Source organism: Dipodomys spectabilis, unplaced genomic scaffold (assembly GCF_019054845.1).
Source record: "Dipodomys spectabilis isolate Male_0828 unplaced genomic scaffold, ASM1905484v1 ptg000495l, whole genome shotgun sequence".
In the NCBI taxonomy this organism is placed as follows: domain Eukaryota; kingdom Metazoa; phylum Chordata; class Mammalia; order Rodentia; family Heteromyidae; genus Dipodomys; species Dipodomys spectabilis.
Genome location: NW_024871172.1, coordinates 319,983 through 346,001, shown reverse-complemented (window position 1 = coordinate 346,001; position 26,019 = coordinate 319,983). Strand labels below are relative to the sequence as shown.

The following is a 26,019-nucleotide window of genomic DNA, read 5'->3' as shown; positions in this document are numbered from 1 at the left end:
GTCAGTCAGTGTGACCCTCCAGCGTCAGTGTGACCCTCCAGCGTCAGTCAGCGTGACCCTCCAGCGTCAGTCAGTGTGACCCTCCAGCGTCAGTGTGACCCTCCAGCGTCAGTCAGCGTGACCCTCCAGCATGAGTCAGTGTGACCCTCCAGCGTCAGTCAGTGTGACCCTCCAGCGTCAGTCAGTGTGACTCTCCAGCGTCAGTCAGTGTGACCCTCCAGCATCAGTCAGTGTGACCCTCCAGCGTCAGTCAGTGTGACCCTCCAGCGTCAGTCAGTGTGACCCTCCAACGTCAGTGTGGCCCTCCAGCGTCAGTCAGTGTGACCTTCCATTGTCAGTCAGTGTGACCCTCCAGCGTCAGTCCGCGTGACCCTCCAGCGTCAGTCAGTGTGACCCTCCAGCGTCAGTGTGGCCCTCCAGCGTCAGTCAGTGTGACCTTCCATTGTCAGTCACTGTGACCCTCCAGCGTCAGTCCGCGTGACCCTCCAGCGTCAGTCAGCGTGACCCTCCAACGTCAGTGTGACCCTCCAGCGTCAGTCAGCGTGACCCTCCAGCGTCAGCGTGACCCTGCAGCGCAAGTCAGTGTGATCCTCCAGCGTCAGTCAGTGTGATCCTCCAACGTCAGTGTGACCCTCCAACGTCAGTCAGTGTGACCCTCCAGCGTCAGTCAGCGTGACCCTCCAGGGTCAGCGTGACCCTCCACCGTCAGTCAGTGTGACCCTCCAGCGTCAGTCAGCGTGACCCTCCAGCGTCAATCAGTGTGACCCTCCAGCGTCAGCGTGACCCTCCAGTGTCAGCGTGACCCTCCAGCGTCAGTGTGACCCTCCAGCGTCAGTCAGTGTGACCCTCCAGCGTCATTCAGTGTGACCCTCCAGCGTCATTCAGTGTGACCCTCCAGCGTCAGTCAGTGTGACCCTCCAGCGTCAGCGTGACCCTCCAGCGTCAGTCAGTGTGACCATCCAGCGTCAGTCAGCGTGACCCTCCAGCGTCAGTCAGCGTGACCCACCAGCGTCAGTGTGACCCTCCAGCATCAGTCAGTGTGACCCTCTAGCGTCAGTCAGCGTGGCCCTCCAGGGTCAGTCAGCGTGGCCCTCCAGCGTCAGTCAGTGTGACCCTCCAGCGTCAGTCAGTGTGACCCTCCAGCGTCAGTCAGTGTGACCCTCCAGCGTCAGTGTGACCCTCCAGCGTCAGTCAGCGTGACCCTCCAGCGTCAGTCAGCGTGACCCTCCAGCGTCAGTCAGTGTGACCCTCCAGCGTCAGTCATCGTGACCCTCCAGCGTCAGTCAGTGTGACCCTCCAGCGTCAGTGTGACCCTCCAGCGTCTGTCAGCGTGACCCTCCAGCGTCAGTCAGTGTGACCCTCCAGCGTCAGTGTGACCCTCCAGCGTCAGTCAGCGTGACCCTCCAGCATCAGTCAGTGTGACCCTCCAGCGTCAGTCAGTGTGACCCTCCAGCGTCAATCAGTGTGACCCTCCAGCGTCAGTCAGTGTGACCCTCCAGCGTCAGTGTGACCCTCCAGCGTCACTCAGCGTGACCCTCCAGCATCAGTCAGCGTGACCCTCCAGCGTCAGTCCGCGTGACCCTCCAGCGTCAGTCAGCGTGACCCTCCAGCGTCAGTGTGTCCCTCCAGCGTCAGTCAGTGTGACCTTCCATTGTCAGTCAGTGTGACCCTCCAGCGTCAGTCCGCGTGACCCTCCAGCGTCAGTCAGCGTGACCCTCCAGCGTCAGTGTGACCCTCCAGCATCAGTCAGCGTGACCCTCCAGCGTCAGCGTGACCCTGCAGCGTCAGTCAGTGTGATCCTCCAGCGTCAGTCAGCGTGACCCTCCAACGTCAATCAGTGTGACCCTCCAGCGTCAGCGTGACCCTCCAGTGTCAGCGTGACCCTCCAGCGTCAGTGTGACCCTCCAGCGTCAGTCAGTGTGACCCTCCAGCGTCATTCAGTGTGACCCTCCAGCGTCATTCAGTGTGACCCTCCAGCGTCAGTCAGTGTGACCCTCCAGCGTCAGCGTGACCCTCCAGCGTCAGTCAGTGTGACCATCCAGCGTCAGTCAACGTGACCCTCCAGCGTCAGTCAGCGTGACCCTCCAGCGTCAGTTTGACCCTCCAGCGTCAGTCAGCGAGACCCTCCAGCGTCAGTCAGCGAGACCCTCCAGCGTCAGTCAGTGTGACCCTCCAGCGTCAGTCAGCGTGACCCTCCAGCGTCAGTCAGCGTGACCCTCCAGCGTCAGTGTGACCCTCCAGCGTCAGTCAGCGTGACCCTCCAGCATCAGTCAGCGTGACCCTCCAGCGTCAGTGTGACCCTCCAACGTCAGTGTGGCCCTCCAGCGTCAGTCAGCGTGACCCTCCAGCGTCAGTCAGTGTGACCCTCCAGCGTCAGTCAGCGTGACCCTCCAACATCAGTGTGACCCTCCAGCATCAGTCAGCGTGACCCTCCAGCGTCAGCATGACCCTCCAGCGTCATTCAGTGTGACCCTCCAGCGTCAGTCAGCGTGACCCTCAAGCGTCAGTCAGTATGACCCTCCAGCGTCAGTCAATGTGACCCTCCAGCGTCAGTATGACACTCCAGGGTCAGTCAGTGTGACCCTCCAGCGTCAGTGTGACCCTCCAGCGTCAGCGTGACCCTCCAGCGTCAGTCAGCGTGACCCTCCAGCGTCAGTGTGACCCTCCAGCATCACTCAGCGTGACCTTCCAGTGTCAGTCAGTGTGGCCCTCCAGCGTCAGCGTGACCCTCCAGAGTCAGTCAGTGTGACCCTCCAGCATCAGTGTGACCCTCCAGCGTCAGTGTGACCCTCCAGCGTCAGTCAGTGTGACCCTCGAACGTCAGTGTGACCCTCCAACGTCAGTGTGGCCCTCCAGCGTCAGTCAGCGTGACCCTCCAGCGTCAGTCAGCGTGACCCTCCAACGTCAGTCAGCGTGACCCTCCAGCGTCAGTCAGCGTGACCCTCTAGCGTCAGTCAGCGTGACCCTCCAGCGTCAGTGTGACCCTCCAACGTCAGTGTGGCCCTCCAGCGTCAGTCAGCGTGACCCTCCAGCGTCAGTCAGTGTGACCCTCCAGCGTCAGTCAGCGTGACCCTCCAACATCAGTGTGACCCTCCAACGTCAGTCAGTGTGACCCTCCAGCGTCAGTCAGCGTGACCCTCCAGCATCAGTCAGCGTGACCCTCCAGCGTCAGTCAGCGTGACCCTCCAGCGTCAATCAGTGTGACCCTCCAGCGTCAGCGTGACCCTCCAGTGTCAGCGTGACCCTCCAGTGTCAGTGTGACCCTCCAGCGTCAGTCAGTGTGACCCTCCAGCGTCATTCAGTGTGACCCTCCAGCGTCATTCAGTGTGACCCTCCAGCGTCAGTCAGTGTGACCCTCCAGCATCAGTCAGTGTGACCCTCCAGCGTCAGTGTGACCCTCCAGCGTCAGTCAGCGTGACCCTCCAGCGTCAGTCAGCGTGACCCTCCAGCGTCAGTTTGACCCTCCAGCGTCAGTCAGCGAGACCCTCCAGCGTCAGTCAGTGTGACCCTCCAGCGTCAGTCAGCGTGACCCTCCAGCGTCAGTCAGCGTGACCCTCCAGCGTCAATCAGTGTGACCCTCCAGCGTCAGCGTGACCCTCCAGTGTCAGCGTGACCCTCCAGCGTCAGTGTGACCCTCCAGCGTCAGTCAGCGTGACCTTCCAGTGTCAGTCAGTGTCGCCCTCCAGCGTCAGTCAGTGTGACCCTCCAGCGTCAGTGTGACCCTCCAACGTAAGTGTGGCCCTCCAGCGTCAGTCAGTGTGACCCTCCAGCGTCAGTCAGTGTGACCCTCCAGCGTCAGTCAGTGTGACCCTCCAGCGTCAGTGTGACCCTCCAGCGTCAGTGTGGCCCTCCAGCGTCAGTCAGCGTGACCCTCCAGCGTCAGTCAGTGTGACCCTCCAGCGTCAGTCAGCGTGACCTTCCAATGTCAGTCAGTGTGACCCTCCAGTGTCAGTCAGTGTGACCCTCCAGCGTCAGTCAGTGTGACCCTCCAGCGTCAGTCAGCGTGACCTTCCAATGTCAGTCAGCATGACCCTCCAGCCTCAGCGTGGTCCTCCAGCGTCAGTGTGGCCCAAGGCTGTCTCTGGTGAGAGCAGCCCACAGCCCACAGCCAGCAACAAAGCCGCAGGCGGCCCCTGGAGACCTTCTCCACAGGCCCCGCAGAGCACGGCTGGCTCACCTGCTGTGTGAGGAGAGCAGTGACTGTCAGGTGTGATCCTGGACGCTCACGCAGGGCCAGAGGGTGGCCATCCCCCTGTCCACATGAGACCGCACAGCGCACTGGACATCACGGTCCGTGCTCAGAAAGCTCTCTCCCATTGCGAACCCAGACGCTCTCTAGGCGCACCTAACAATGACAGTGGTTGTGTTTTTGTGTTGTGTTGTTTTTGTCGGTTGTAGGGCTTACACTCGTGGCTTGCATGCTGTCCTCGCTAACCCTCCCCTCCCCCCAGGCTAGCACTACCACTTGAGCCACAACACCGCTTCCGGTTTTCTGGTGGTTCATTGGAGATAAGAGTCTCACGGCCAGGCACTGGTGGCTCACGCCTGTAATCCTAGCTACTCAGGAGGCTGAGATCTGAGGATCATGGTTCAATGCCAGCCCAGGCAGGAAAGTCTGTGAAACTCTTTATCTTCAATAAACCACCAGAAAACCGGAAGTGGCGCTCGCCTTGAGCTGAAGAGCTGAGGGACAGCACCCAGATCCAGAGTTCAAGCCCCATGAATGACAAAAAAAAAAAAGAGTCATGGACTTTCCTGCCCGGGCTGGCTTTGAACCATGATCCTCAGATCTCAGCCTCCTGGGTAGCTAGGATTACAGGCGTGAGCCACCAGCACCAGGCCATGAGACTCTTATCTCCAATGAACCACCAGAAAACAGGAGGTGGGCTGTGTGGTGCAGCACTAAACTTGAGCGAAAGAGCTCAGCGACAGAGCCTCGGTCTTGAGTGCAAGCCCCACAACCCATCAAAAAAAAAAAAAAATCAAGGAGAGGGGCGTATGGGGCGGGGAAGGTGGCTCAGTGGTAGAGCACTTGCCTCACATGCATGAGGCCCTGGGTTCGATTCCTCAGCACCACATACACAGAAAAAGCCAGAAGTGGCTCTGTGGCTCAAGTGGTAGGGTGCTAGCCTTGAGCAAAAGAAGCTCCAAGACAGCACCCAGGCCCTGAGTTCAAGCCCCAGGACTGGCAAAAAAAAAAAAAGAAGAAGAAGAAAGGGCTAGGGGGGCAGCTTCCGTGGCAGAGCGCTTGGCTAGCGCGCACACAGTCCTGATGCAGCACAGCGCTCCAAACACAAGAGGATACTCAGGGCTTGGGCACTCTCCCTGAGCTGCTTTTTCTCAAGGCCAGCACTCTACCCAGCACTCTACCCTAGCACTCTTCCCAGCCCTTGTTTTTATTTGCATGTCTTTGGGAGGGTAAGGCGAGGCACAGAAATGGAGAGACAAAAGGTAAACAAACGCAGCAGTGGTGCTCAGTGGACACTATGTTGAAAATGAACTACACATATACATATATAGTTTTTTTTTTTTTTTTTTTTTGTCGGTCGTGGGGCTTGAACTCGGCCTGGGCGCTGTCCCTCAGCTCTTCAGCTCAAGGCTAGTGCTCTACCACTTGAGTCATAGCGCCCACTTCTGGCTTTTTCTGCTTATATGGTGCTGAGGAATCAAACCCAGGGCCTCATGCATGGGAGGCAAGCGCTCTACCACTGAGCCACTTCCCAGCCCCAATACATACTTCTTTTGCAGTTTTTTTTTCCTATTTGTGTTGCTTTTTTTGTCATTTTAAAATCATTTATCTTTTTTTATTTTTTGTCGGTCATGGAGCTTGCACTCTGGGCTTGGGCGCTGTCCCTGCACTTTTCAGCTCAAGGTGAGTGCTCTACCACTTAAGCCACAGCACCACTTTCAGTTTTCTGGTGATTAATTGGAGATAAGAGTCTCACGGACTTTTCTGCCTGGGCTGGCTTTGAACCGTGATCCTCAGATCTCAGCCTCCTCAGTAGCTAGGATTACAGGTGTGAGCCACTGGCGTCTGGCAAAATCTTTTATCTTTCACAGGTAAAAAAAATTAATAATAATAAACTAAATTAATTAAAAAAAGAAAATGAACTATGCAACCTATGGGTGGGGATGGGAGGGAAAAGCTGGGAGAATGCAAGGTAAGGGGTGTCTTCGTCCACAAAGAAATGTATTCTTGGGCTGAGAATGTGGCTTGGAGTAGAGTGCTTGCGTAACGTGAATGAGGCCCTGAGCTGAGTTACTCAACACCATATAAACAGAAAAAGCTGGAAGTGGCGCGTGGCTCAACTGGTAGAGCGCCAGCCTTGAGCAAAAGCAGCTCAGGGATAGTGCCCAGGCCCTGAGTTCAAGCCCCCACCATCCAAAAAAAATAATGCACTCTTTACCTGACTTACATAGCTATAACCCCTCTGTACATCACCTTTATTACAATTTTTTTTTTTTTTTTGGTCAGTCGTGGGGCCTGAACTCTGAGCCTGGGCACTGTCCCTCAACTCTTCAGCTCCTGGCTAGTGCTCTACCACTGACTAGCGCTCTACTACTTGAGCCACAGCGCCACTTCTGGCTTTTTTCTGCTTATGTGGTACTGAGGAATTGAACCCAGGGCCTCATTATGCAAGGCAAGCACTCTACCACTGAGTCAACTTCCCAGCCCCACCTTTATTACAATTTTTAAAAATTAATTTAAAAAATAAATTGAGTTCATGGGACTGGGAAGGTGGCTCAGTGGTAGAGCACTTGCCTTGCATGCATGAGGCCCTGGGTTCGATTCCTCAGCACCACATAAGCAAAAAGAAAAAAGCCGGAAGTGGCGCTGTGGCTCAAGTGGTAGGTAGAGTGCTAGCCTTGAGCTGAAGAGCTGAGGGACAGCACCCAGGCCCAGAGTTCAGGCCCCATGACCAGACCCAAAAAAAACAAAATAAATAAATAAATAAATAAATTGAGTTCAAAACTAGAGATCCACATGAAGAAGAATGAAACTGAACATGTCTTTCACCATATTAAAAGAAATCAAGCTGAGCTGTGCACCGGTGGGTCACGCCTATAATCCTAACTATTCAGGAGGTTGAGATCTGAGGATCGTGGTTCAAAGCCAGTCCTGGCAGGAAAAATCCATGAGACTCTTTATCTCTAATTAACCACCAGAAAACTGGAAGTGGTGCTGTGAATCAAGTGGTAGAGCGCTCACCTTGAGCTAAAGAGCTGAGGGACAGCATTGAAAGCCCAGAGTTCAAGACCCACAAGCAACAACAACAACAAAAATAGCAAGCCAGGTGCTGGTGGCTCAGACTTGTAATCCTAGCTGCTCAGGAGGCTGAGAAATCGATCACAGTTCAAAGCCAGCCTAGGCAGGAAAGTCTGTGAGACTCTGATCTCCAGTTACTCACCAGAAAACTGTGGCTTAAAGTGGTAGACTGGTTGGGCACTGGTGGCTCATGCCTGTAATCCTAGCTACTCAGGAGGCTGAGATCTGAAGATTGCGGTTCAAAGCCAACTTTCCGGGCAGGAAAGTCCATAAGACTCTTATCTCCAATAAACCACTAGAAAACCGGAAGTGGCCCTGTGACTCAAGCAGTAAAGCGTGCTCTGGAGCTGAGGGACAGCACCCAAGCCCAGACTTCAAGCCCCAGGACCGACCAAAAAAAAAAAAAGTGGTAGACTGGTAGCTTTAGGCAAAAAAGCTTAGGCAGCACACAGTTCCTGGTTCAAGTGCTAATAAGGGCATATGTATGTGCATGCGCATGCGCACACACACAGACAGAACGCCAGAGATCCACTAGAAAGGTGTTTATTTACTGTGTCAAGGTTAAGTTCAGGGTGTGGGTATTAAAGGTTCCCATTCAGAAGGCTGCCAGATGGGAGGCAGGGTTTACTCAGACAAAAGGGATTCTGGCAAGGCGCTGGGGGCTCACACCTGCCATCCTAGCTACTCAGCATGCTAATCTGGGATTGTGGTTCGAAGCCAGCCTGGGCAAGGAAGTCTGTGGGACTTTTATCTCCAATTAACTACCAGAAAACTGGAAGTGGAGCTGTGGTTCAAAATGGTAGTGTGCTGGCTATGAGCTGAAAAGCTGAGGATCAGAGCCCAGGCCCCGAATTCAAGCCCCATGACTGACCAAAAAAAAAAAAATTTTATATATATATATATATATATATATATATATATATATATGGGATTTGAACTCTGGGCCTGGGCGCTGTCCCTCAGCTCTTCAGCTCAAGGCTAGCGCTCTACCACTTGAGCCACAGCACTACTTCCTGTTTTCTGGTGGTTTATTGGAGATAAGAGTCTCACGGACTTTACTGCCCAGGCTGGCTTTGAACCACGATCCTCAGATCTCAGCCTCCTGAGTAGCTAGGATGACAGCCAGCGGGAGCCACCGGTGCCCAGCTGCTGTCTTCCCATGATTTTCACTACCGTGGTGTTTCCAGGGATGCTGCTCAATTTTGTGGAACGTCTTCAGATGGGGTTCTCTGCTGTGCTCTTGTGATGAAGTGCGTGGGCTTGGGGAAGAGCAGCTAGGCTCGCAGCATGCTGGGGCACAGGACAGTGCTGTGACTAACCACTGCTGATGTCCACCTGACCCGGGCGGTCCCACACTCGATCAACTCAGCCTTTGCTTCTTTGAAAGCCATTCCCAATGAGCAGCCCACCCCCCAGCTCCACTGAAGTCCCCATCGCTGTGCCAGAGTGTGTGTGACCTGGAGGGAAGATGCTTGGCACCCACGGGACTCTAGACCTCAAGACCCCATGGGAAGGCTGTCGTAAGGAATCTTGTGTGCGCCTGCCCTCGACTCAGAGGTCCCGACCCTGGCCTTGGCCTGGCCAGAGGACGGCCGTGAGGCGAGAAGTCGGGGGCAGAGGGAGGGCCTGAGCTCCGCAGTGGGTGAAGCCCAGGGTGCACTGCACTGCAGTGTCCGCCATACGGGCCCACGCCGCCAGCCAGCCCCTCGTGCTGGCTCTCCTGTGTGGCGTCGGCACAGTGGAAGGCCGGTGGGACCGGCTTCCTGCAGCCCGATCCTCGAGTCACGCGCTCCTGCCAGCCAGCGCCCAAAAGAGGCCCTGCGGGGTGGGAGGCGGTTTTGTAACCCTGACCAAGTTCCCAAGCTGGTGTAGCCACATGAGAGACCCCAGCTACGCAGATGAAGTGGGCCTGCCCAGCTGAGCCCGGCCGGCTCAGGAGGTCATGAGGGATATCGCTGCTGCGTGCCGGCCCCGCGTCTAGAGCAGCTGTTGATGCAGCAATGCTAAGCAGAAGCCCCTCTGCCTATTGTCCTGGCTCTGCGTCCAGCTGGGGCTGCACAGGCCAGGACAGAAGCCGCCCTGCAGGGCTCTCCTGGCTCAGCGCTCAGCCCTATGACGACACTGCAGCCACGCAGAGCCCTGCAGCGGGCGCAGCCCTGTGATGACACCGCAGCCAGGCAGAGCCCTGCAGCACACGCAGCCCTGTGATGACACCGCAGCCGTGCAGAGCCCTGCAGCGGGCGCAGCCCTGTGATGACACCGCAGCCGTGCAGAGCCCTGCAGCACACGCAGCCCTGTGATGACACCGCAGCCACGCAGAGCCCTGCAGCACACGCAGCCCTGTGACGACACCGCAGCCACGCAGAGCCCTGCGGCACACGCAGCCCTGTGACGACACCGCAGCCACGCAGAGCCCTGCGGCACACGCAGCCCTGTGACGACACCGCAGCCACGCAGAGCCCTGCGGCACACGCAGCCCTGTGACGACACCGCAGCCAGGCAGAGCCCTGCAGCGGGCGCAGCCCTGTGACGACACCGCAGCCACGCAGAGCCCTGCGGCACACGCAGCCCTGTGACGACACCGCAGCCAGGCAGAGCCCTGCAGCGGGCGCAGCCCTGTGATGACACCGCAGCCACGCAGAGCCCTGCAGCACACGCAGCCCTGTGATGACACCGCAGCCATGCAGAGCCCTGCAGCGGGCGCAGCCCTGTGACGACACCGCAGCCATGCAGAGCCCTGCAGCGGGCGCAGCCCTGTGACGACACCGCAGCCAGGCAGAGCCCTGCAGCGGGCGCAGCCCTGTGACGACACCGCAGCCACGCAGAGCCCTGCAGCACACGCAGCCCTGTGACGACACTGCAGCCACGCAGAGCCCTGCAGCACACGCAGCCCTGTGATGACACCGCAGCCACGCAGAGCCCTGCAGCACACGCAGCCCTGTGACGACACCGCAGCCAGGCAGAGCCCTGCAGCGGGCGCAGCCCTGTGACGACACCGCAGCCACGCAGAGCCCTGCAGCACACGCAGCCCTGTGACGACACCGCAGCCAGGCAGAGCCCTGCAGCGGGCGCAGCCCTGTGATGACACCGCAGCCACGCAGAGCCCTGCGGCACACGCAGCCCTGTGACGACACCGCAGCCAGGCAGAGCCCTGCAGCGGGCGCAGCCCTGTGACGACACCGCAGCCACGCAGAGCCCTGCAGCGGGCGCAGCCCTGTGACGACACCGCAGCCACGCAGAGCCCTGCGGCAGGCGCAGCACCCATCCCCTGTCCGGCTCTTTCTGCGGGGACTTACTGCTCCTTGCTTGATTCCTTTCCTACTCTGTAGAAAGAACATGTCACGGTCCTTTTTTGCTGCTGTTGTCAGTTGTGCAGCTTGAACTCCAGGCCTGGCGCTGCCCCTGAGCTCTCTTGCTCAAGGTGAGCGCTCTACCGCTTTGAGCCTCAGTGCCACTTCCCACTTTTTTCTGTGCATGTGGTGCTGAGGAATCAAATCTAGGGCCACATGTACTCAAGGCAAGCGCTCTACCACTGAGCCACCTTCCCAGCCCCCTCTTTACATTTAAAAAAAATTAACCATTAAAAATAACTAAAGGGCTGGGAAGGTGGCTCAGTGGTAGAGTGCTTGCCTAGCACACAGGACGCCCTGGGTTCGATTCCTCAGCACCACATACACAGAAAAAGCTGGAAGTGATGCTGTGGCTCAAGTGGTAGAGTGCTAGCCTTGAGCAAAAGATGCTCAGGGACAGCGCCCAGGCCCAGAGTTAACACAAAAGTTACTGAGACCCCATCTTTATGAACATTCTGGGGTGAGGCAGTGACATCTGTCTGTCCAAGCTACTGGGAAGACAGGCTATAGGGTGTGAGGACTGCCCTGGGAAAGCCTGGGACTCCATGAAAAACCAAGTAGAACAGATGGGGCGCAGCTAAGTGTTTGAGTGGCAAAGCACCTGCCTGGCCCTCATGAGCCCCAAGTTCAACCCCCAAACCTGCAAAGCTCAAACCCTCTCATCCCATTACACCTTGAAGCCTAATAACCTTGTCAGAATTAAGCTGGGCAGCCAATGTCAGGAAATTCCAAACAACAGTAGTTTTCCTCTTTTACAAGAGGAATGATTACTGTGAGCCAGTGAGCCACTCAGGATCCTTAGGTCCTGAGCTCAGGGCCTGGGCGCTGTCCCTGAGCTCTGTGTGTGTGTGTGTGTGTGTGTGTGTGTGTGTGTGTGCGTGCACTGTAGGGTCTGCACTCAGGGCCTGGGCGCTATCCCTGAGCTCTGTGTGTGTGTGTGTGTGTGTGTGTATATGCGTGCGCTGTAGGGTCTGCACTCAGGGCCTGGGCGCTATCCCTGAGTTGTGTGTGTGTGTGTGTGCGTGCACTGTAGGGTGTAGGGTCTGCACTCAGGGCCTGGGCACTATCCCTGAGTTGTGTGTGTGTGTGTGTGTGTGTGTGCGTGCACTGTAGGGTCTGCACTCAGGGCCTGGGCACTATCCCTGAGTTGTGTGTGTGTGTGTGTGTGTGTGTGTGTGTGCACGTGCACTGTAGGGTCTGCACTCAGGGCCTGGGCGCTGTCCCTGAGGCTGTGTGTGTGTGTGTGTGTGTGTGTGTGTGTGCGTGCGCTGTAGGGTCTGCACTCAGGGCCTGGGCACTGTTCCCTGAGCTCTGTGTGTGTGTGTGTGTGTGTATGTGTGTGCGTGCACTGTAGGGTCTGCACTCAGGGCCTGGGCGCTATCCCTGAGCTCTGTGTGTGTGTGTGTGTGTGTGTGTGTATGCGTGCGCTGTAGGGTCTGCACTCAGGGCCTGGGCGCTATCCCTGAGTTGTGTGTGTGTGTGTGTGCGTGCACTGTAGGGTGTAGGGTCTGCACTCAGGGCCTGGGCACTATCCCTGAGTTGTGTGTGTGTGTGTGTGTGTGTGTGTGTGTGCGTGCACTGTAGGGTCTGCACTCAGGGCCTGGGCACTGTCCCTGAGTTGTGTGTGTGTGTGTGTGTGTGTGTGTGTGTGTGCACGTGCACTGTAGGGTCTGCACTCAGGGCCTGGGCGCTGTCCCTGAGGCTGTGTGTGTGTGTGTGTGCGTGCGCTGTAGGGTCTGCACTCAGGGCCTGGGCGCTATCCCTGAGTTGTGTGTGTGTGTGTGTGCGTGCACTGTAGCGTCTGCACTCAGGGCCTGGGCGCTGTCCCTGAGCTGTGTGTGTGTGTGTGTGTGTATGTGTGTGTGTGTGTGTGTGTGCGCTGTAGGGTCTGCACTCAGGGCCTGGGCGCTGTCCCTGAGGCTATGTATGTGTGTGTGTGTGTGTGTGTGTGTGTGTGTGTGCACTGTAGGGTCTGCACTCAGGGCCTGGGCGCTGTCCCTTTGCTGTGTGTGTGTGTGTGGGGGGGGTGCGTGCACTGTAGGGTCTGCACTCAGGGCCTGGGCGCTGTCGCCTGAGCTCTGTGTGTGTGTGTGTGTGTGTGTGTGTGTGTGTGTGTGCGTGCGCTGTAGGGTCTGCACTCAGGGCCTGGGCGCTGTCCCTTTGCTGTCTGTGTGTGTGTGCGTGCACTGTAGGGTCTGCACTCAGGGCCTGGGCGCTGTCCCTGAGCTGTATGTGTGTGTGTGTGTGTGTGTGTGTGTGTGTGTGTGTGTGTGTGCACTGTAGGGTCTGCACTCAGGGCCTGGGCGCTGTCCCTGAGCTGTATGTGTGTGTGTGTGTGTGTGTGTGTGTGTGTGTGTGCACTGTAGGGTCTGCACTCAGGGCCTGGGCGCTGTCCCTGAGCTGTGTGTGTGTGTGTGTGTGCGTGCACTGTAGCGTCTGCACTCAGGGCCTGGGCGCTGTCCCTGAGCTGTGTGTGTGTGTGTGTGTGTGTGTGTGTGTATGCGTGCACTGTAGGGTCTGCACTCAGGGCCTGGGCGCTGTCCCTGAGCTGTATGTGTGTGTGTGTGTGTGTGCACTGTAGGGTCTGCACTCAGGGCCTGGGCGCTGTCCCTGAGCTGTATGTGTGTGTGTGTGTGTGTGTGTGTGTGTGTGTGTGTGTGTGTGCACTGTAGGGTCTGCACTCAGGGCCTGGGCGCTGTCCCTGAGCTGTGTGTGTGTGTGTGTGTGTGCGTGCACTGTAGCGTCTGCACTCAGGGCCTGGGCGCTGTCCCTGAGCTGTGTGTGTGTGTGTGTGTCTGTGTGTGTGTGCGTGCGCTGTAGGGTCTGCACTCAGGGTCTAGATGCTGTCCCTGAGCTTTTTCACTTAACGTTAGCATTCTACCATCTGAGCCACACCTCCATCTCTGACTTTCTTGTGGCTAACTGAGTGTGAGTGTCACAGGCTCTCCTGCCTGAGCTTGGCTTTGGGCGCTGGTGCTCAGCTCTGAGTCTGTTTGGACGCTGGTGCTCAGCTCTGAGTCTGTTTGGACGCTGGTGCTCAGCTCTGAGTCTGTTTGGGCGCTGGTGCTCAGCTCTGAGTCTGTTTGGGCGCTGGTGCTCAGCTCTGAGTCTGTTTGGACGCTGGTCTCAGCTCTGAGTCTGTTTGGGCGCTGGTGCTCAGCTCTGAGTCTGTTTGGGCGCTGGTGCTCAGCTCTGAGTCTGTTTGGACGCTGGTGCTCAGCTCTGAGTCTGTTTGGACGCTGGTCTCAGCTCTGAGTCTGTTTGGGCGCTGGTGCTCAGCTCTGAGTCTGTTTGGACGCTGGTGCTCAGCTCTGAGTCTGTTTGGGCGCTGGTGCTCAGCTCTGAGTCTGGGAGTACCGAGGGTGACAGGCCTGGCCCCTGGCGTCTGGCTCAGCCTCTTATCTTGTTGCCCTGCCGTCCTCAGCATGTCTATTCTACCTCATGGTTCAAAATGGCTGCTTGAGCTCCAGTAATTGTGGGTGTTTTTCAGTCAACAAAAATGATGGCAGACTGTAGCCTTTTCCCTTACAGATACTATTTGAAACAACACAGATTACTCTATTGTTTGGTCAGGACCACTCAGAGAGCCCCTGTGAGGGTCTGCAGCGCAGGCTGTGGAGTTCATTCCATGTGACCGTGTGACCGTGCACACCTCATGGAATTTTTTTTTTTTTTTTGGTCAGTCCTGAGTCTTGAACTCAGGGCCTGGCCACTGTCCCTGATCATCTTTTGCTAAAGGCTAGCATTTCTAACACGAGCCATAGCACCACTTCTGGCTTTTTCTGTGTATGTGGTGCTGAGGAATGGAACCCAGGGCTTCATGCATGCTAGGCAAGCAAGCACTCTACTACTGAGCCACCTTCACAGTCCCAGGGAATTCTTTTCTTTTTTCTTTTTCTTCTTGTTGGCCATAGGGCTTGAACTCTGGGCCTGGGTGCTGTCCCTCAGCTCTTCAGCTCAAGGCTAGTGCCCTACTACAGCACCACTTCTGATTTTCTGGTGGTTTATTGGAGGTAAGAGTCTCAGAGCCTTTCCTGCCCAAGCTGGCTTTGAACCGCAATCCTCAGCCTTCTGAGTAGCTAGAATTACGGGTGTGCTCCACTGGTGCCCGGCCAGGGAATTCTTTTCTAAGGAAGACATAAGACAGGCAGTACCCGTACAGCCTTCTGTGCCTCTAGCCCTCCTTTCTGTCCAGCCAGGAGTCTTGCTCCTACAAATATCTGTCACCTGCCTCATAATAAATGCCTGTTGTAGTCAGGTGTTGGTGGTCATGACTTCAATCTTAGCTACTCAAGAGGCTGGAATCTGAGGGCTGCTGTTCAAAGCCAGCCTAGGCAGAAAGGTCCTCGAGACTTATTTCCAATTAACCCAAACAAAAGCTTAAAATGAAGGTGTAGCTCAAGTCTTGAGTGAAAAAGCCTAACATGTTTCTCTACATTTTCACTAGACTTTTCTCCCTCTTCTCCCAATGGGTGCAGTTAGTGAGCATCTCCCCAGGGCCAAGTCCCTTCTCCCTCTCTCCAAGGGCTCTCCTGTCTCTGGGCTCCAGTGCTGTCCTTTGCCTGCATCACTTCCTGGAGGCATCGCCAGAAGCACCTCACCCAGGCTCCCACTTAGGGGCCCTGGGGGCCCTGGAGGACATGGTTCAGGGTCTGATGATGCCTGGAAAGGCCCCTTCCCAAACAAAAACCAAGACTTGGCTAAAAGCCAGAAGCAACTTTAGTGAAGGGAGCTGGTGGGTGGGATTTGCCTGCAGGCAGCCCCCAGCTGGGGGTGGAAGAGCTCACAGGCGGGATGGGGGGGGGGGGGGGGGAAGGCCTGGGTGGAGGGAGGGGGAGAGGTGGGCTCAGACTCGGGGGTCACACCTCCAGTTCTGCGGCGCTTGGCTTTTCATACATGCGGGTCTTGCGCTGCACGATGCCTGGGCTAAAGCTGGCCCCCAGTGGCCAGTGCCGGACGACATGCCGGTAGGACGTGGCCAGGTAGTCAAAGTAGTTAATGTTGAGCTTCTGGGCCATGCGACGGCCCAGGTATTCCATTTGCTGTGAGAGAAGATGGCAGCAGGATTTCCTGAGGCCCCAGCTAGCACACCCTTTTAGTGTCCCTTCCTACCCTGCATGGTTCTTCCTACCAGCAGGGTACGGTGCTGCAGTGGCCCTCTGTGTGTGAATGCCCTGCCACAGACCCCAAGCAGTAGTCTGCAAGCACTCTGCTCAAAGCGGCGGCAACATACCCAGTGGGACTCACCTCGTAGCGCTCCGACATCTGCACCAGTACCAGGGGCTCCAGCTTGTGGCCGCCCAGGACCAGCTGGAAGAAGCACCTTCCATAAGCTGCCCAAGGGTGAGAAACTCAGCCAGAGCCATGGCCCAGGCCAGTGGGATGGCCAGATCACCTCCCACCCCCACGCCGCCATCCCGCCCTCTCCCCATCGCTGGCTTCACCGTCAGAGCTGAGCGCCAGGCGCATGTAGACCAGGTGCATGGGCCCCTGACACACGGTGCGGCCCTGGATGGAGAAGTGGTACATGCCTCGGGTGTGGTTCAGCACCAGCCGGCGCCGAGGCAGAGACGAGACCAGGAGCCACAGGCCCACACCCATGCCGTAGGCCGAGAAGCCCCAGGTCTGCTGCATCTGCACCTGTGGGCACAGGGGCTGTGGGAGCTGTGGGCACAGGGGCCGTGGGCACAGGGGCCGTGGGCACAGGGGCTGTGGGCACAGGGGCCGTGGGCACAGGAGCTGTGGGCACAGGGGCCGTGGGCACAGGGGCCGTGGGCACAGGGGCCGTGGGCACAGGGGTCGTGGGGGCCGTGGGCACAGGGGTCGTGGGGGCCGTGGGCACAGGGGCCGTGGGGGCCGTGGGCACAGGGGCCGTGGGGGCCGTGGGCACAGGGGCTGTGGGCACAGGGGCCGTGGGGGCCGTGGGCACAGGGGCTGTGGGGGCCGTGGGGCACCAGGCCCGCTCAGGCAAGGGGGGCAGGGACAAGGGCACACCTGCTTCAAGAAGTTGGTGGAGACCAGCGCGAAGCAGATGAGGAAGAGCAGCGCCCCCTTCCAGACTGTGTCCAGGTAGTACTCGAGCACAAAGACTGAAGGCATCACCGGGGCATGAGAACCAGGAATGGCCTCCCTCCCACCCCACGCCCACGGGGGCCCTGCACCTCCAGGCTGCTGCTGTGTGAAGGGGTAGAAGCTGTTGCTCTTGAGCCGTTTGGCCAGGTGCCGCTCTGTGCAGAAGAATCCCAGAGCCCAGAGCTGGAAGCGCTTGCCACCAAAGGCTGTGGGCAGGCCGCTGACCTTGCCTTTGGGAACCTAGTCAGACGAGGCGGTCAGCCTGGTGGCTCCCTGCTGCCCATGGCCCACTGTGCTAAGTTGCCCTTGTACCTGGGAGAGTAAAGTGTCCAGGGCTGCAGGCCAGAGAGGAGGAGCTCGTTCAGACAGAGACCGGGGAGGACACGGAGGCAGCGGAACAGGTGGGCAGTGTGAGTGGGTTCTAGAAGGTCTGTGCAGGTTCTAGAAGGCTTTTCTGTTGACCATGCCTCCATGACGGGGGTCACTTCCCAGCCAATCCCCCCCACCGACTACCCCCCGCACAGCTCGGCTGACAGTGCTCACTGAAGCGAAGGCAGCTGGACACGGAGCCCATGCTGGAGAGCACTGCAGCCAGCGCCCTGCACCGAGCCAGGAGACTGGCAAGGGCTCCTAGCTCTCCGTCTCTGCCCCCTCCACACTCTCCAACAGCTGGGGACAGACCCAGAGCCCCAGACTCAACGCAGGGAGCAGGAATAGAAGTGCGGGCGCCAGTGTGGGCCAGGCACCGCCCCAGCCCCCCCCACAGGACCACACACAAGTCCTAGAAACATTTTATTGTAACGAAACGCTCAAATATAGAAAACAGGGAAGGACACAGAGAGGCCTATCAGAAGCCTGGGCCAAGCTAGCTAGCGGAGAGGGGGCTGGCGAGCAGCTGTTCCAGACACCACTGGACTTCGTCCAGGCCCCGGTAGACACGCTTCAGGCCCCTCGGGAGGCACCGGCAGGACTCCAGGTTGAGATACAACAGGCCAGGGCAGCTGCTGATCACAGAGCTGTGGGGAAGGCAGACCGCAGGGAGGTGAATGGTGCCCAGAAGACCCAGGACGCTGGGGTCTCAGGGGAGCTGTCTGCCTGCCCTCCACTGAGCCTGCCAGCTACAGGCTACATGGGCCCCAAGCCAGTACCCATGCACCCCCAAGGCCAACCCAAGCACGGGCAGGGTGGGTCCCCGCTCTTCTCTCTGACCCTGGAGGTGTGAGCTAGGCAGCCTATCCAGCGTGAGCCTGGAGCAGGGCGTGAGCAGTGCTGAGCCCGAGGAACGGGGGGACTGACCTGACCATGCCGGGGGTGACGCGGGTCCCCCTGAGGTTGAGGCGGCTCAGGGCCGGGAGCGCAGGGGCGCCTGAGAAAGCAGCCAGCGCCTGCTCCAGGTCCCTCTCACCGAACCCCTGGCCACTCAAGTCCAGTTCTCGGAGACTGTGATACCATTTCTGGGTCAACAGAGGGCTGCCCTCCTTGGCCACAGTCAGCCGGTCTGACATGCCGTACAGGCCCAGGTGCAGCTGCTCCAGCTCTGCCACGAGAGGAGGAGGTGTGAGCCAAAGGCAGGCAAAGACCCGCAGCCTGGCCGCTCAGCCCCTCCCAGGAGCGCTGACCCTGACACGGGAGGTCACGCAGGCCCTCGGGCGTGATCCGGTCACAGCCTCGAAGATCAAGGAGGCGCAGACTGGGAGAGCCGTGGAGCAGCCGGCCCAGGACCTCATTGCTCACAAAGGCACAGGTAGAACCAGCAAGGCAGAGCTCCTCTAGGCAGGGGAAGCCTGGACCCAGAGCCGGCCTGCGCCCCGAAGGCTTGGGCATCCACATCAGGTTTAGCAGCCGAAGCACCTGGGGGCAAAGTAAGACTATAGGTAAGGTGCGCGTGTGCGCCACAGAGACAGACAGCCAGGTAGGAGGGCGGCGCAGCGCAGCGCACCTGCAGCTGGGGACAGGCTTTCTGCAGAGCCTCCACCGGCAGCTGCAGCGGAGTACTGTTGCGGTGGATGCCGGTGCTCACCTCCAGGACTTGGAGTTGGGGACAGCAGCTGCCCTGCAGAAGTACGCACCAGGTCACCAGCTGCTGCCTTCAGCTCAGCGGCGAGCTGTGCTCATGCCCGCGTCTCCTTACCAGCAGTGCACCCACAATAGCTGTTGTCTGGGAGCTGTAGGTCAGCCACAGCTTGCGCATTCGGGGTCCCACTGCCTCCAAAAAGCTCACCACAGCTGTGGAGTCCACCTAGGGGCTTAGCACAGGGGTGCCGGTCACCTTCGCCCGGGCTTGCTCGGGATCTCGTGGGGTCCGGGGCTCACCATGGAATGCTGGAGGTCCAGGCTGTGGAGCTGCCGGCAGGACTTGGCCAGCGTGAGCAGCGTGTCCGTGGTCACACCGTGGCAGTCCGAAAGCTTCAGGAAGGTGAGCCGGGGGCAGCACGCACTCACCAGCTGTGAGGAGACAGAAGCCACGGAGGTGAGGAAGCATGTGAGCGTTCACGGGAGAAACGCTGGAGCTCTGTGTCACCCCCCTCTGCGCTACCTCTGGCAACCCCTGCCAGGAGGCTAGGGTGGAAAAGGAGAGCCGGCCGGGCGGGCGGGCTTTCCAGGGGAGCTGGTCTGAGGCCCCTCCGCGGACGCACTGGGTAACCCCAGGTGCAGAGCTGGTGTGCTCACCTTCAACACGGGCTGCACCTGAGACTTCCAGTGTATGAGCGTCAGCTGCTGGAGCAGCGAGAACCTGGACGACAGCAAGGCCTGGCTGCCCCGGCCGGTGCGGGCCCTCCGCCCGTCCCCGCCCGTCCCCGCCCGTCCCCACCGCGCGCCCGCCCCCCGCCCGCCCGTCCCGCGAGGCACCGGGGCCTCACCGACTGGGCACCAGCCACTCCAGGGAGGCCAGGAGCTTCTTCTCCGCTTTGGCGCCGCTCTTGGCGCGGCCGGCCAGCGGGGGCGACAGGGTGGCGGTGTGCCAGAGCGCGGGCTGGGAGGCGGCGCGGCGCCAGAGGCGGCACACGCGCGCGGCCCTGCGGGAGGCGCGGGGCGTCACCGGAGCCCGGGAGCCCGGAGCCCGCGCCGGGGCCGGGGCCTGCCCAGCGCCCTCCCGCCCTCCCGGGCCCTGCCCTGCCCAGCGCCCTCCCGCCCTCCCTGGGCCTGCCCAGCGCCCTCCCGCCCTCCCGGGCCCTGCCCAGCGCCCTCCCGCCCTCCCGGGGCCTGCCCAGCGCCCTCCCGCCCTCCCGGGCCCTGCCCTGCCCAGCGCCCTCCCGCCCTCCCGGGCCCTGCCCAGCGCCCTCCCGCCCTCCCGGGCCCTGCCCAGCGCCCTCCCGCCCTCCCGGGGCCTGCCCAGCGCCCTCCCGCCCTCCCGGGGCCTGCCCAGCGCCCTCCCGCCCTCCCGCCCTCCCGCCCTCCCGGGCCCTGCCCTGCCCAGCGCCCTCCCGCCCTCCCGGGCCCTGCCCTGCCCAGCGCCCTCCCGCCCTCCCGGGCCCTGCCCTGCCCAGCGCCCTCCCGCCCTCCCGGGGCCTGCCCAGCGCCCTCCCGCCCTCCCGGGGCCTGCCCTGCCCAGCGCCCTCCCGCCCTCCCGGGCCCTGCCCTGCCCAGCGCCCTCCCGCCCTCCCGGGGCCTGCCCAGCGCCCTCCCGCCCTCCCGGGCCCTGCCCTGCCCAGCGCCCTCCCGCCCTCCCGGGGCCTGCCCAGCGCCCTCCCGCCCTCCCGGGGCCTGCCCAGCGCCCTCCCGCCCTCCCGGGCCCTGCCCAGCGCCCTCCCGCCCTCCCGGGGCCTGCCCAGCGCCCTCCCGCCCTCCCGGGGCCTGCCCAGCGCCCTCCCGCCCTCCCGGGGCCTGCCCAGCGCCCTCCCGCCCTCCCGGGCCGACGCACCGGCCGAGGACCGGCGCGGGCCCCTCGGCGGCCACCAGCAGCCCGAAGATGTGCACCAGCACTTCCAGGGGGGCGCGGTCCCCCCAGCCCGGGTCCGGGCCCTGCTCGGGCGCGGGCGGGGACGCGGGCTCGGGCCGGGGCCGGGGCCGGGGCCGGGGCCGGGGCCGGGGCCGGGGCGCCGCGGTCTGCCGGGGCCGGGGCCGGGGCCGGGGCGCCCGCGTGGGCCCGAGGCCCGGCAGGACGAGCAGCATGCTGTCCGCCTGCATCAGGTGGCAGCCGGAGCCGCTGGGCGCCAGCCGGTCCCACCACCAGTCCTCGGCCGAGCGGGCCCGCGTCCCGGCCGGCAGCGACGCGCGCGCCGGCCGCCGGGCCCGCCGGGCCGCGGCCTGAGCCATGGCTGCGGCGGAAGGCGGAAGGCGGAAGGCGGAAGGCGGAAGGCGGAAGGCGGAAGGCGGAAGGCGGAAGGCGGAAGGCGGAAGGGAGGGCGGGCCTGCCGCTGCTCGCCCGCCCCTCGACACGACTTCCGGGGCGGGCTCCTGCCGCCCGCTCGCCCCGGGCGGACGGCAGCCGGGGCTCCGGGCGCGCCGCGGCGGGAGGCTGCGTTCGGCCCGGGCTGAGGCCGCGCGCGGTTCCGGGCCGGCGGCTCCCGCGGAGCGGAAGGGCGGCCCGGCGGGCGCCGCGAGCGTCCGGGCCGGGCGCGGGTCCTCCGGCGGGATGGCGGCGCCCCCGCGGGCGCGGCCGGGGCTGACCCACCTGCTGGTGGCCCTCTTCGGCATGGGCTCGTGGGCCGCGGTGAACGGGATTTGGGTGGAGCTGCCGGTGGTGGTGAGAGACCTCCCCGAGGGTGAGTGGGCCGGGGGGCCGGGGAGGCGGCCGCGCCCCGAGCCCCGATCCCCGCGCCCGGAGCCCCGATCCCCGCGCCCGGAGCCCCGCGCCCCGCGCCCGGAGCCCCGATCCCCGCACCCCAAGCCCTGAGCCCCGCGCCCCGCGCCCGGAGCCCCGATCCCCGCACCCCAAGCCCTGAGCCCCGCGCCCGGAGCCCGGAGCCCCGATCCCCGCGCCCCAAGCCCCGAGCCCCGCGCCCGGAGCCCCGCGCCCCAAGCCCCGCGCCCAGAGCCCCGATCCCCGCGCCCGGAGCCCCGATCCCCAAGCCCCGCGCCCCGCGCCCGGAGCCCCGCGCCCCAAGCCCCGCGCCCCGAGCCCCGCGCCCGGAGCCCCGCGCCCCAAGCCCCGAGCCCCGCGCCCGGATCCCCGCGCCCCAAGCCCCAACCCCGAGCCCCGCGCCCGGAGCCCCGATCCCCGCGCCCGGAGCCCCAAGCCCCGAGCCCCGCGCCCAGAGCCCCGATCCCCAAGCCCCAAGCCCCGAGCCCCGCGCCCGGAGCCCCGAGCCCCAAGCCCCGAGCCCCGATCCCCAAGTCCCGAGCCCCGATCCCCAAGCCCCGAGCTCCGATCCCCGCGCCCGGAGCCCCGAGCCCCGCGTCCCGAGTACCGATCCCCAAGCCCCGAGCCCCGCGCCCAGAGCCCCGATCCCCAAGCCCCGAGCCCCGATCCCCGCGCCCGGAGCCCCGAGCCCCGCGTCCCGAGCCCCGAGCCCCAAGCTCCGAGCCCCGAGCCCCAAGCCCCGAGCCCCCATCCCCGCGTCCCGAGCCCCGCGCCCGGAGCCCCGCGCCCCGCGCCCGGAGCCCCGCGTCCCGAGCCCCGATCCCCGCGCCCGGAGCCCCGAGCCCCGCGCCCGGAGCCCCGAGCCCCGATCCCTGCGTCCTGATCCCCGAGCCCCGCACCCTGCCTCTCAGCCCTGACCGGCATCCTCCTCCTGCAGGGTGGAGTCTCCCTTCGTACCTCTCCGTGCTGGTGGCGCTGGGGAACCTGGGTCTGCTGGTGGTGACCCTGTGGAGGCGGCTGGCCCCGGGCCGCGGCGAGCAGGGCCCCATCCAGGTGGTGCAGGGGCTGAGCATAGCGGGCGCGGCGCTGCTGGCCCCCCTCTGGCACCGAGTGGCCCCCGTGGCAGGACAGCCCCACTCCGTGGCCTTCTTGACCCTGGCCTTTGTGCTGGCCACGGCCTGCTGTGCCTCTAATGTCACTTTCCTGCCCTTCCTGAGCCACCTGCCGCCTCCCTTCTTACGGTCTTTCTTCCTTGGTCAGGGTCTCAGTGCCCTGCTGCCCTGTGTGCTGGCCCTGGCCCAAGGTGTGGGCCGCCTGGAATGCCCCCCTGTACCCATTAACGGCACCCCTGGGCCTCCCATCAACTTCCCCGAGCGGTTTTCTGCCAGCACCTTCTTCTGGGCACTGACTGCCCTGCTGGTGACCTCGGCCACCGCCTTCCACGGTCTTCTGCGGCTGTTGCCCTCACCGCCGTCCCTACCCCCAGGGGCCCCAGGCCCGGTGGGGGCCCCTGGAGCAGAGGAGGAGGCCTCACCATTGCAGGAGCCCCCCAGGCCAGCTCCTAAGGCCCACCAGCTGTTCGCCGTCCAAAGCGCCTGCCTCCTGGGCCTGCTGGCCACCACCAACGGCCTGACTAACGGCGTGCTGCCTGCCGTGCAGAGCTTTTCCTGCTTGCCCTATGGGCGCCTGGCCTACCATCTGGCGGTGGTGCTGGGCAGCTCTGCCAACCCTCTCGCCTGCTTCCTGGCCATGGCCGTCCTCTGCAGGTGCACTTGGGTCTCAGACCCCCTTGGTGGGAGGAGATTGGGGTGCGGGGCCCTGGGCCCCATTGAGCCAGACCTGAGGCTTTGCCCATTCCTGGCAGGTCCCTGGCAGGGCTGTGTGGTCTTGCTCTGCTGGGTGTGCTCTTTGGGGCCTACCTGATGACACTGGCAGTCCTGAGCCCCTGCCCTCCCCTAGTGGGCAGCTCTGCAGGTGTGGTCCTTGTGGTAAGTATGCTGGGGACCCGAGGAGGGCGGGCCTCGCCCTGAGCAAGGCACTCCACGCTCCCCTGCTGTTGGATGCTCCCTGCAGGTGCTCTCCTGGGTGCTGTGTGCCGGCGTGTTCTCGTACGTCAAGGTGGCGGCCAGCTCCATGCTGCACGGCGGAGGCCGGGCTGCCCTGCTAGCGGCTGGGGTGGCCATCCAAGTAGGCTCCCTGGTCGGCGCTGTTGCCATGTTTCCTCCCGCCAGCATCTACCATGTATTCCGAAGCAGAGAAGACTGTGTGGACCTGTGTGGCCTCTGAGCCTGGGTGGGCATGAGCTCCCTCTGCCCAGCCGCCTCCACTTGGAGCCTCCACATGGCCTCGGGCACCAAGGCCCAGGAACTTCCTCGCACCGCCTCCAGACCTGGCACCGCATGCCCGCAAGCCCGGGTGAGGACCAAAGAACAGGCCTGGAGCCAGGGACAGTTTGTGGCTGGGGCTTGGCCCAGCCATTTTCATGGGATTTGCACAATAAAGCGCCTTTATTCAGCTGGTGGTTAATCCTCTGGGCACTTCTTCCTGGTCAGGCTGGCCTGCCTCACCCCAGGGTCCTGGGCAGACATCCAGCCACCCCGGGCTGCCCGCATAGGCCTGTGACACCCCGGGATACCACACAGGCCCTGTGACACCCCGGGATGCCCGCACAGGCCCTGTGACACCCCGGGATGCCCGCACAGGCCCTGTGACACCCCGGGATGCCCGCACAGGCCCTGTGACACCCCGGGATGCCCGCACAGGCCCTGTGACACCCCGGGATGCCCGCACAGCCCTGTGACACCCCGGGATGCCCGCACAGCCCTGTGACACCCCGGGATGCCCGCACAGCCCTGTGACACCCCGGGATGCCCACACACAGGCCCTGTGACACCCCGGGATACCCACACAGCTCTGTGACACCCCGGGATACCACACAGGCCCTGTGACACCCCGGGATACCACACAGCCCTGTGACACTCCGGGATACCCACACAGCCCTGTGACACTCCGGGATACCCACACAGCTCTGTGACACCCTGGGATGCCCGCACAGGCCTGTGACACCCCGGGATACCACACAGCCCTGTGACACCCCGGGATGCCCGCACAGGCCTGTGACACCCTGGGATGCCCGCACAGCCCTGTGACACCCCGGGATGCCCGCACAGGCCTGTGACACCCCGGGATGCCCGCACAGGCCTGTGACACCCCGGGATGCCCGCACAGGCCTGTGACACCCCGGGATGCCCGCACAGGCCTGTGACACCCCGGGATACCACACAGCCCTGTGACACCCCGGGATACCACACAGGCCCTATGACACCCCGGGATGCCCGCACACACAGGCCCTGTGACACCCCGGGATGCACACACAGGCCCTATGACACCCCGGGATGCACACACAGGCCCTGTGACACCCCGGGATACCACACAGCCCTGTGACACCCCGGGATGCCCGCACAGCCCTGTGACACCCCGGGATGCCCGCACAGGCCTGTGACACCCCGGGATGCCCGCACAGGCCTGTGACACCCCGGGATGCCCGCACAGGCCTGTGACACCCGGGATGCCCGCACAGCCCTGTGACACCCCGGGATGCCCACACACACAGCCCTGTGACACCCCGGGATGCCCGCACACACAGCCCTGTGACACCCCGGGATGCCCGCACAGGCCTGTGACACCCGGGATGCCCGCACAGGCCCTGTGACACCCCGGGATGCCCGCACAGGCCCTGTGACACCCCGGGATGCCCGCACAGGCCCTGTGACACCCCGGGATGCCCGCACAGGCCTGTGACACCCGGGATGCCCGCACAGGCCCTGTGACGCCCCGGGATACCACACAGCCCTGTGACACCCCGGGATGCCCACACATGCAGGGAGCCGGGACATCGCCATTACAAGATGGCGCCCAACTCCTTTCAGCTTAGAGGTAAACAACTCCACATTAGGCAGTGCTTGGCGGGACTGCGGGTCCCTAGCTTTGCGCATGCGCCATCATTGTAAATCCTGAGCCAATCCCGTGGCACCTGGTGACGGCAAAAGGCGGACAGCCAATCCTGAAGCGACCCGTGTTCCAAACCCTATATAAGTGGCTGTATTTCCTTGCTCGCTCTCTTGCGCTCAAGCTCTCCCTTCAACTAAAAGGCTCTCCAATAAAGTGTGATCTGAGAAGACTCCTGGTGTGGTGGTCGTTCTTCCTCGCTGGCCGAGAAGGCGTTCGCCGCACACACACACAGGCCCTATGACACCCCAGGATGCCCGCACAGGCCTGTGACACCCCGGGATGCCCGCACAGGCCTGTGACACCCCGGGATGCCGCACAGGCCTGTGACACCCCGGGATGCCCGCACAGCCCTGTGACACCTGGGATGCCCGCACAGCCCTGTGACACCCCGGGATGCCCACACAGGCCCTGTGACACCCCGGGATGCCCGCACAGCCCTGTGACACCCCGGGATGCCCGCACAGCCCTGTGACACCCCGGGATGCCCGCACAGGCCCTCTGCCACTATGGGCTGCTCTCCCTGGGCTTTTTTGCCAGTCCTGGGGCTTGAACTCAGGGCCTGCTTTTGCTCAAGG

The 26,019-nt window shown here is 62.4% G+C and overlaps 3 protein-coding genes across 3 annotated transcripts; 1 reads left to right on the top strand and 2 right to left on the bottom strand.

Annotated features, from left to right (window-relative positions):
* Nucleotides 1-15,441: 15,441 nt before the first annotated feature.
* On the bottom strand, nucleotides 15,442-17,118 carry Tmem249 (transmembrane protein 249). Its single transcript, XM_042669379.1, has 5 exons — nucleotides 17,002-17,118; nucleotides 16,612-16,929; nucleotides 16,062-16,257; nucleotides 15,865-15,950; nucleotides 15,442-15,659 (listed from the first exon to the last, which is right to left on the bottom strand). Exons 2-5 carry the CDS (start codon nucleotides 16,714-16,716, stop codon nucleotides 15,477-15,479), a joined length of 570 nt encoding a protein of 189 aa, XP_042525313.1. The 5' UTR covers nucleotides 16,717-16,929; nucleotides 17,002-17,118; the 3' UTR covers nucleotides 15,442-15,476.
* Nucleotides 17,119-17,468: 350 nt separating this feature from the next.
* On the bottom strand, nucleotides 17,469-20,946 carry Fbxl6 (F-box and leucine rich repeat protein 6). Its single transcript, XM_042669377.1, has 9 exons — nucleotides 20,552-20,946; nucleotides 19,551-19,706; nucleotides 19,360-19,423; nucleotides 19,003-19,134; nucleotides 18,821-18,928; nucleotides 18,629-18,742; nucleotides 18,309-18,540; nucleotides 17,986-18,226; nucleotides 17,469-17,705 (listed from the first exon to the last, which is right to left on the bottom strand). Exons 1-9 carry the CDS (start codon nucleotides 20,944-20,946, stop codon nucleotides 17,555-17,557), a joined length of 1,593 nt encoding a protein of 530 aa, XP_042525311.1. The 3' UTR covers nucleotides 17,469-17,554.
* Nucleotides 20,947-21,238: 292 nt separating this feature from the next.
* Slc52a2 (solute carrier family 52 member 2) lies at nucleotides 21,239-23,947 on the top strand. Its single transcript, XM_042669378.1, has 4 exons — nucleotides 21,239-21,395; nucleotides 22,371-23,199; nucleotides 23,298-23,421; nucleotides 23,507-23,947. The coding sequence occupies exons 1-4, from the start codon at nucleotides 21,266-21,268 to the stop codon at nucleotides 23,717-23,719; spliced, it is 1,296 nt and encodes a 431-aa protein (XP_042525312.1). The 5' UTR covers nucleotides 21,239-21,265; the 3' UTR covers nucleotides 23,720-23,947.
* The last annotated feature ends 2,072 nt before the right edge of the window (nucleotides 23,948-26,019 follow it).